Here is a 10,338-nt window from a genome sequence, read left to right as displayed (position 1 = left end):
ATGAACTCAAAACTCTGAGATGCACCAGAGGTGTACAGTTTTGATACTATTAATTAGGTAATTAATTTATTTTCCTTGATGGACTACCCTGCAAATCCAATCCCATTACCAGGCCCAACCCCAGCACAGTGGCCCCCATACCCAACCCAAGTACAGACCCCTACAGTCTAGTTATTGAGTACTGGTAAACCCCCACCTCATTGGTCTCCACCGCATCCTGAACACAGGGTCTTCCCACTTCACTCCTTCATGAACCTACCCCAACCTCTGTCTTAGATCCCTTTTCTAGTTCTCCACAACCATCCCCTGCCCTCAGAACTGAGGCACTCCTGCCAGCCCCAAGGTTTCCATGCAAACTGCTGTGCTCCTGCTCCCCTCCCTGTGCTATAGACTTCAAGGACAACCATGATCTCAAGCACAATGGCACAAAGCCAACTCATGCACATCATTTATAAACAAATGTGAGCCAGGTGTGACGAGATTCTTTTGCACAGCTGATGCTATCTTCAAGTTAGATCTTTATTAACAATATGAATTTTCATGAATGCAAATTAACTACAAGTAAGCAATACTGATGCCTGACACACCCTAAACATGCCATTGACTTCATCTCTGGCCAACAGGATATCCACATCTTGCATCCCACCTCATTAAGTCACCTGTTTATCACACTTCCTGCTAATGGGGGGAAAGCACCAAGATATGCCCTTCCCAACCATGTCAATATTTCAGATTAATGCCCTTTCATCAGAATTTGTTTTATCCTTGCTTAATTGAAATTGAGTGTCAATTCTGACGCAAAGTTCCCAGCTCACTGTTTCTTACTTCATTTATTTAATTGCAAACATAACCAACATTGAATCATTACAGAGTTGGTTTTACTGTCAAGAGATACCCGTAATTTATTCCATTACACCCCTCTGAAAGAACACAATTAAATAGATGATCCTGACTCGAGAAATCTTGAACGACAAAAAGGCATCCCTCTTTGTTTGTGACGGTGTTTGTATAAAACGTTACTTCCTTGACACGTCTGGGCAATTTTGTTTTTTTTGGAAAATACAAACTGCCTCGAACGGGGTGGAAAGAAACCCTTTCACCTCTCGGGCGAGGGTAGAAAATAATAATTAGAGGAACAAAAAATCGCCTCCGACTGAGTTTGGACAATGCTTTGGGATTTTGTGTGTGTGTGTGGTGGGGGGAGGGTTGAAAGAAAACTTGTCGGGAATGAGACAAAGGCAACATTGTAACCAAACATAAAATGTTGCAAAATAAGATCAAAATAGTATCTCCTGAAACATTAGCTGTGGTTGCGTGTGCCTGTGAGGGAGAGATTTGATGTGTTTTCTCTTCCAGAAAAGAAAGGCGAATGAATAAGCGCATGCGTTTGTAGTGAGGGGGGTTGGAGGGAGATGAGAGAGAGAGAGAGAGAGAGAACCCGGCCGCTTGTATCTTGGAGCGGGCACCGACTGTACCGCCTCGCCGCCAAGGGCACTGACAAGGCAGCTCTCTGCATTCTAGGGGAAATCAAGGAGACTGGGGTGGGAAAAGACCTTATTTGTTTTAGAAAAACAGATTAAGAAAATAAGGTGTTGAGGGGAAGCTTTTGAGCCAAGGCCTCCCCCCCCCCCTTTCCCTCTTCATCCAAGCCTGCCTCCTTAGAAGTGGGTCTAGTCGCTCCGTGAAACCCCTAGTGTCAAGGCGAAGGTGTGTTTCTTTTTGTTGGTGGGGGGGGGGAGGGGGGTGGGGAGAAATACACACACATACACACACACACAGATGGCGCGACCGAGGCCGAGAGACTACAAGGCTGGCGATTTGGTCTTTGCCAAGATGAAGGGTTACCCGCAGTGGCCGGCGAGGGTGAGTATAGGAGTTCAAGGAGGATGGGCTGGGGGTGGGTTGGTGAAGCTGTTTGACCGCTTCTGTGGGGGGGAGGAGGTGGGCGGGGGGGGGTGGGGGCTGGAGGCGGACAGCGACTCTGCCTTTCTCCGTTCCCCTCGGCCACTGATGCTCTTCTGTGTTGGAGCTCACGGGCCAAGCTGCTCCCTCCCGTCTCTCTCTGCTCTCGGTTGACATGTTTTCTGTTGTTGTTGTGCGAACACACGATTATATAACCATTAGCATCTGGAGTGGTCGAAATGATCTTGAGCAAGGAGAGGATTGAAACGATTGGGCGGCGTTGAACTGTGTGTGTGTGTAAGCTTGCTTAATAACAACTGCAACTGGGGGGATAACGTGAGCACCCCAGCAAATGCATCAGTTTATATGACTCATTCTCACAATTGCTGTACAGTCTACTCGGCTCTGAAATAAGTATGCCTGTAATTGAATCTAGTATTCCAGGGTTTGTTGGTAGTCACAGCTCCCTAGCAGGTATGGCACACATCTTGGCCTGGCTCCCAATTTGTATGGCATTAGAACCAACCCCGCGGTTGTCAGGTATTTTCATTGGTCCTGGGTAAATAAAGATGGTGATTAAACGTTGCAGCGTTCAGTGGGTGTAGTAATGTTTTGGAACATCATGTGTAAACGTTGTCGTGTGTGTGTTTTTGTTCTGCTTTGACAAGTGGTAAACAAGAAGCAAGGTAGGGTGTTCATCATTCTGAAATCAATATCACGTTGCTATGACTCATGTTGTCACACACAGAATGCTTGCAGTCAGGTGTTGTTGGCAAGGTGGCCAGGAAGTGTGACCGAAAAGCTAACATCAATCCAGGAGACATGATGTTTGAGGCCAGCTTTTCCTGACAGGAGTTCAGTGTCTCTTCTGTAATGAGGGAGTAGAAGAATTTGTCTGTCGGACAGCCAGACTTAATGTAAAGTGTGTCGTGCAACTTACTCACCAACCTTTCCCACTATAATGTGTAACACAGAATGTGAAAGAGCTTATTTGTGTGCATTTAATCATCCAATTGAGGATGCTGATGTAAATTCCGAAAATAATACTTGCCTGTCTTGTCAAACACTAATTTTCCACCTTCAGATTAGCTGAAGAATTATTGATTTCCTGAGGTGATGTTAATATTCAAGGTAATTCAGAAATATCGAGACAGATTTTTGTAAAGTTGTAGAGGTCCTTGGACCTTTATAAATGGTTGGCAGGACCCAAATCCATTCGAGATGGCGATAAGTTGGCATAGGGTCTGTAAGGGGCCATGGGGCTATTGGGGCATGAGTTGTCATGTTTTGGCATGTGTGAACATGGGGAAGGGTGGGATTGTGAGGAAGCCAAAGAATAAAGTACCAGGACTGATCTCTTTGGCATACCTTACCAACCAGAAAAAGGCCCATTTACACTTACTCCCTGTTTTGCATTAGCTAGTCAATCTTACACCTGTGGAGAAAGTGAGGACTGCAGATGCTGGAGATCAGAGTCGAGAGTGTGGTGATGGAAAAGCACAGCAGGTCAGGCAGCATCCACGGAGCAGGAGAATCAATGTTCCAGACAAGAATCCTTCATCAGGAATGAGGCTTGTGAGCGAGGGGGGACAGAGATAAATGGGAGCGGGATGGGGCTGGGGGGGAAGGTAGCTGAGAGTGCCTTGTAGAGAGAGGAGGAGAACTTCTTATACCTGTGCCAGTGTGACGCCATGACATTTTGTTGTCTGCAATAAAATTTGAAGTGGCATTTTATCTAATGCTTTGTAGTAATCGAAGTTCGCTATATTCACCGTTTGTGAACAGCACATTTTATTTCCTTAAAAAAAACTCTAAAAGATTGGTTAAGCAGGAAATCCTTTTCAAAAATCAAGTTGACTTTCCTTGGTTACCTTGAATTTATCTCATTGCCCAGCTGTAACTTACTATATAACAGCTTCTACCATTTTCCCTGTGCACTAAATGGCCTATTACTGCTTTCTGTCCTCCATTTGCTATCTTCCAATTTAATTGGACCTTCTCCAAATCTAGGAAGTTTCCAAAAATTAAAACAAATGCATAGACTATCTCACTTGCTACTTCTTTTAAAAGCCAAGCATGAAGTTCCATCAGGACCAAACCACTTGTCAGCCAACCACTACCAACCAAACAATTTACTTATTATCACTTCTCTGATGATTGCTGTTTTTCTGAGTATTTCATTTCCTGATTTTAAAAAAAAATTGTTGTAGGATTAGATTTCCTACAGTGTGGAAACAGGCCATTTGGCCCAATAAGTCCACATTAACCCTCCGAAGAGTATCTCACCCAGATCCATTTTCCTCTGACTAATGCACCTAACACTCTGGGCAATTCACCTGACTTGATATCTTTGGACTGTGGGAGGAAACCCACGCAGACATTGGGAGAATGCCTGTGTGGCGTTTGCATAGTCATCCGAGGCTAGAATCGAACCCGGATCCCTAGTGCGGTTAGGCAGCAGTGCTAACCACCTGAGCCACCGTGCTGCCCTATTGTCGTTACTTCTATCCTCTGTAGTAACAACTGATACAGAAAAGCTTTCTCTGTTACCTCTTTTTATTTTCTGTTTTCGAAATAAAAATATTCTTGAGTCTCACTTTCTGTAAGACGAATGTTCAGGGCATCATGATATGTGTCAGGAAGGCTGCATGAGCAAGTGCCATTCACCTTGTGTTCATTGACCTGTGGCTTCCAGTCAAACAATTATATGATTTGAAAATTCTCATCCCGTTTACTAATCCCTCTATAGACTCTCACCTCTCTACCTTTTGTATGCTTCTCCAATCCTACATGCATCAGCCGTGCCTGTACAATTCAGGCAATTCCCTGATTTATAGGGGGTGTTACTTTTATTGTCTGTAGTGAAGACTGCATAAAATAATTTTCCAATTCATCTGCTGCTTTGTTTTTTTCGAAAACAATTCTCAGGACTAGTGCTCACTTTGTTAACTTGCTTTTAAATTCTACAGAAACAATACCTGTTTTTATATTGCTCTTGTACACTAAATCTCTGATCTTAATCACTTGTGATTGGATGGACTTGCCTTTATTCTATCCAGCTATACATTTTGTGTAAAACTTCAAGTAAATGACTAATTAAGTTCTAAAACTCTCACTTATTACAACCTCCACCTCTCTTTTGTCACACACCAACTTTTGCACACGTTTTTTATCATCTGCCCTACATCTCCTGAAGTGGCTCAGAGTCAGATTTTGTTTGATGCTCTTATCTGGAACAGTTTACTATTTTAAAGGCATTATATAAAAGCAAGTTGTTACTGTTTGTTATTATAAATAGCTGTTTCCATACTAGCAGTTATAGTACTTTCATTCTCATCGCTCCAAAGACAATCAAACTTGTCGTCCTCGGAGAATGAGGCCACTCAATTGAGGCTTATACCCATTGCAGTTGGAAGCACAGAATAAATATCATGCAACGATCAGAATTATTAGAGAGTACTTCAGTAGAATATTGACACAAAGCTCCAGAGGCCTCTTACAGTGAAAGTTGAAACTTTATTGCTGGAACAGCACAGCAGGTCAGGCAGCATCCAGGGAACAGGAGATTCGACGTTTCGGGCACAGGCCCTTCTTCAGGAATTCTTCAGCCTGTGCCCGAAACGTCGAATCTCCTGTTCCCTGGATGCTGCCTGACCTGCTGTGCTGTTCCAGCAATAAAGTTTCAACTTTGATCTCCAGCATCTGCAGACCTCACTTTCTCCTCTTACAGTGAAATCCTTTCATTGTACAGTCATGCAGAACAGTAGGAGGCCATTCAACCTATCGGTTCGGTGTTGGCTCTTTGAAAGAGCTATCCAATTAATTCACAAGTTCACAGCAACATCGGAAATGGGAAAAGAAATAGGACATTCAGCCCCTTAATTCTGCTCCACCGTTCACCTGGATCATGGCTAATCTACCTCAAAACCATTTTTTTGCACTATTCCACATGTCCTTTAATACCTAGCAATCTTGACAATACTCAATGATTGAGCCCTCACAGACCCTGGGGTAGAGAATTCTAAAGCCTTCAGATTAACAAATGTCTCCCCATCTCAGTCCTAAATGGCTTGTCTTTTATTCTTAGACTCTGTCCCACAGTTTGAGACTCTTCAAATGAGGTGGAAGAGCATTTCTTAATCTCCCCAGCTGAGTCCTGAAAGAATTTTGGGGAATTTAGACTGAGGGTCTTCCTGTAGGACGGTAATGCCATCCCAGGAAGCAGTCTGGTGAACATTTGTTGCACTTCTCTGTGACAAGTATATCCTCCCTGGGGTGAGAAGACTAAAATTGTACTTGATGTTCCAGGTGCAGTCTCACAATATCAGCAAGACTTTTGTTTTTACTCCTGAACTTGCATTGGGTGGACAGCAGCTAAGTTACTTGCTGCAGATGTTTGCAGGCTCTGACCTCCTATTGTAGCATATATTTATAGAGCCACCTCGGTTATCCGAATACCAATTATCCAAGTTTCGGATTATCAGAACAAGGTCTCAAGGTCCCATTAAAAACGTTTTCCATTATAGTTATCCGAACAAAGTGCTCTCTGTCCGTCTCATTCAGATAATCTAAGTTGTTCTGTATATGGCCAGTACAGTTCAGCTTATGGGCAGTAGTAACCCCCAAGATGTTATTAGTGAGGGATTCAGTAATGTCAAGGGGCAATGAATTGGTTGTGTGGCGCAAAGTCATAGATAGGGTGCTGACCAAACAGCATGCTTTGGCCTGAAAGGTTTTGAGGTCCTTCAGTGTTGTTGGAGATGCATTCATTCGAGCAAGAGGAGATTATACTTGAGTTCAGTTGAGGCTTTGGGAAGTCAGGAGGACATATACTGCAACTTGGTCCCGCATCAAGAAAAAGCTCCATAGATTTACTAGTCAGTTTTTGGTACTTGAATGTGAGTTTATTGTTTCCCTACCCTGGTTTGTTGTGTATTTTTGCAATGCTATCTAGTGGTTAGAGTACGTGAGGTAATAGGCAGTCAGCTGTTGACGGGAGCCTCTTTGATTGAGGCAGTGCGAAACATCCTTTGAGTGGGGTCACCTGGTGTCTATCAGCTGGATCACCCATGTGTGCCGATGCTGTGACTACTCAGTCCTGCTACCCTCTTACATTATTTTAGCGTCTGGAGCTAAGTGGAGAATGGCAGCAGAGCTAATGGGATCAGTTTTTATTACTTTGAAAGTTTGAGCTATACCAGCTCCTATCATGTCCCTTTGCTGAACATCCACTCTCATGTGGTGGTGATGTGCAGGAGGAGACTGTTGGGAATGTGGAACTTTGTTATGGCTCCCTCCATCCAACTTGTCAACATATTCAATCTGGCTATGATTAGAGACACCTTATAAATGACATCTGTTGCTGTTGTAGGTACATGGTCTCAAGCTAAAAACCTGATCATACTTGAGCGATATTCTGTTTATATGACCCTGTCCTCCTGGAGCCTTACTCTTGATGCCTATAAAGTTGCAGCATGACAAACATTGGACTACCTCTGCAAAGCAACATGGAATATGTTTTGCTTTTAAGGGTGTTGTATAAGAAGGAATGTATGTTTGTATATGTACCGCAACATGGAGACGTTTGAAAATCTTTTACAGACAATGACATTACATGTTGCTGCTACCTTTCCATAAAACTGTAGAGTTAGGAATGGTCTTCACACTCCCAAGTATACCTTTTACGGGGTTTGGTGGACAGTGACAAATTACTCCAGATCTTTTTTTCTCAGAGTGCGTTCTTGTTTTCCCAAGAGGCTGCGAGGGATCTGATTTCTCCCAGGAGAGAACTCCTCCACATCCCTTACTGGCGACACTTCACTCATGTTTGATGATTCACTCAAACCTCTCCATCCCCCATCTCTTTCATTTGCTTATGTGCTGCTGTTCTAAGAAATTGGCTTGTTCTGACTTCTGCTTGGTGTTCTTTGAGAACAACAACCAATATTAGAATTCTGCACACCGAATAACTATAGTACTATGTCCCATTAACAATAGCTGAAGTCCTATCTGCTGAAGTAAGGCAGGTATAATGTTAAATAGTTAAAGCTAAGAGGACAAGGATAGAAATGACTCTTTCCCTGCTTCCATTAAGTTCTCTTCTGTTATTTACAATATATCTGGAACAGAGGCAACAGCTGAGATTTCTTGTCCTTCTTTTATGTGGGTTCACTCTCTTTGATTTAAATATAAATATTTGCATTTATATAGCGTCTTTCACAACCAGAGGAGATTCCAATGTGTTTTGCAGTGATATGCACTGAATAGCTGATGTCGTAAAGAAAATATTTGAGCTAATTTATACACCGGTAGCTCCCACAAACAGCAGTGTGACAATGACCACATCATCTGTTTTGTGAAGCTGATTAAGGGATAAATATTGGTCAAATGCTGAGATTGACTCTCTGCCCTTTGTCACAGTAGTGCTGTGGGCTCATCTTGTGCCCATATGAATGGGCAGACAGAATGCTGATAGGACAGCACTCACTCAATAATATACCAGGGTATCAGCATGGATTTTTGTGTTGGAGTAGAACTTGAACATACAGTTTTATAACTCTGAGAATGCTACCAACTGAGCTGCCTGGTGCTGAAAGTGAGAGAGTAGTATTGAGGTGTGTGCAACTACAGCTTTCAGAGCAAATGTCCATTCTACGTCAAGGCATATATGAATTGCAGACAGATCATACTACTGCCTTGTTTTAATATCTTTTTTTATAAAAATAGTTGTGGTGCTCTTTCCAGTATAAGCCATTCCAATATTGGCTGCAATGTGTTCCCTTCTGTTTATGCTCTTGCTTGGTAAGCAACCAAAGAGCCCTAAGGTTAGCTAAAAACACTGCTGAGCAGCCTAAGGCAAAAGTCAATCCAGAAAGGTCATGAGGAATTTTACTCATCTAGTTAGTACAGAGCTGTCTTGGCACAACTTGTGTCTTTTGAATAAATCCATGTATCCTCTCAAGTAGAAATTAAAATAAAACCCACAACACTTTTTTTCAAAGCAGAGCAAAGGAATTCTCCCAGTGGCCTGGCCAATACTTATCCCTCCACCAACATCAAGAAAAACAGATGCTCAGTTCATTCATCATATTGGTGTTTGTGAGAACTTACGGTGTGCAGTTTGGCAGCAGTTTTTCCTCTGTCACAAGAGGGAGTATACTTCAAGAGTCCTTCAACATACAATACTGAATACTTCATTGGCTGTAAAGTTCCTTGAGCTTGTAAAAGGACCTATATAACGTCAGCTTTCTATTTTTATTATGCTAAGTAGTTTTCAACTCTGGAAACTGCATTTGGTCTATCTCAAGGGTAGCTCAGATGGTATTTATTCTTGCCATATAGGGTGTAGGTTTGCTCGCTGAGCTGTAGGTTTGATATTCAGACGTTTCATTACCTGGCTAGGTAACATCATCAGTGGCGACCTCCAAGTGAAGCGAAGCTGTTGTCTCCTGCTTTCTATTTATATCTTTCTCCTGGATGGGGTTCCTGGGGTTTGTGGTGATGTCATTTCCTGTTCGTTTTCTGAGGGGTTGATAGATGGCATCTAGATCTATGTGTTTGTTTATGGCATTGTGGTTGGAGTGCCAGGTCTCTAGGAATTCTCTGGCATGTCATTGCTTAGCCTGTCCCAGGATGGATGTGTTGTCCCAGTCGAATTGGTGGTTTGTTTTCATTCGTGTGTAGGGCTACGAGGGTGAGAGGGTCGTGTCTTTTTGTGGCTAGCTGGTGTCCGTGTATCCTGGTGGCTAACTTTCTTCCTGTTTATCCTATGTAGTGTTCGTGGCAATCCTTGCATGGAATTTTGTAGATGACGTTGGTTTTGTCCATGGGATGTCCTAGGTCTTTTAAGTTTGTTAGTTTTTGTTTGAGAGTGTTGGTGGGTTTGTGTGCTACTAGGATTCCGACGGGCCTTAGTAGTCTGGCTGTCATTTTTGAAACTTCTTTGATGTATGGTAAGGTGGTTAGGGTTTCTGGCTGTGTTTTGTCTGCTTGTCATGGTTTTTTTTGAGGAATCTGCGGACTGTATTTTTTGAGTATCCGTTCTTCTTGAATACGTTGTATAGGTGGTTCTCCTCTGTTTTTCGAAGTTCGTCTGTGCTGCAGTGTGTGGTGGCTCGTTGGAATAGTGGTGGCTCGTTAAAAGACCAAGTACAGCCCATAGACAAAACCAACATCATCTATAAACTTCCATGCAAGGTCTGCCACAAACACTACGTGAATACGTTGTATAGGTGGTTCTCCTCTGTTTTTCGAAGTTCGTCTGTGCTGCAGTGTGTGGTGGCTCGTTGGAATAGTGGTGGCTCATTAAAAGACCCAGTACAGCCCATAGACAAAACCAACGTCATCTATAAACTTCCATGCAAGGTCTGCCACAAACACTACGTAGGACAAACAGGAAGAAAGTTAGCCACCAGGATACATGAACACTAGCTAGCC

At 43.0% G+C, this 10,338-nt stretch overlaps 1 protein-coding gene across 1 annotated transcript in view; it reads left to right on the top strand.

The window, feature by feature from the left end:
* Positions 1-1,370: 1,370 nt before the first annotated feature.
* LOC122541071 (hepatoma-derived growth factor-related protein 3-like) overlaps positions 1,371-10,338 on the top strand; it is a 136,187-nt gene continuing 127,219 nt past the window's right edge. Inside the window, exon 1 of the mRNA XM_043677582.1 lies at positions 1,371-1,863. Coding sequence (XP_043533517.1) covers positions 1,780-1,863 — 84 coding nt within the window. The 5' untranslated portion in view covers positions 1,371-1,779. The remainder of the gene's footprint in view (positions 1,864-10,338) is intronic.

Source organism: Chiloscyllium plagiosum, chromosome 36 (assembly GCF_004010195.1).
Source record: "Chiloscyllium plagiosum isolate BGI_BamShark_2017 chromosome 36, ASM401019v2, whole genome shotgun sequence".
In the NCBI taxonomy this organism is placed as follows: Eukaryota; Metazoa; Chordata; class Chondrichthyes; order Orectolobiformes; family Hemiscylliidae; genus Chiloscyllium; species Chiloscyllium plagiosum.
This window is presented reverse-complemented; position numbering and strand designations above follow the sequence as displayed.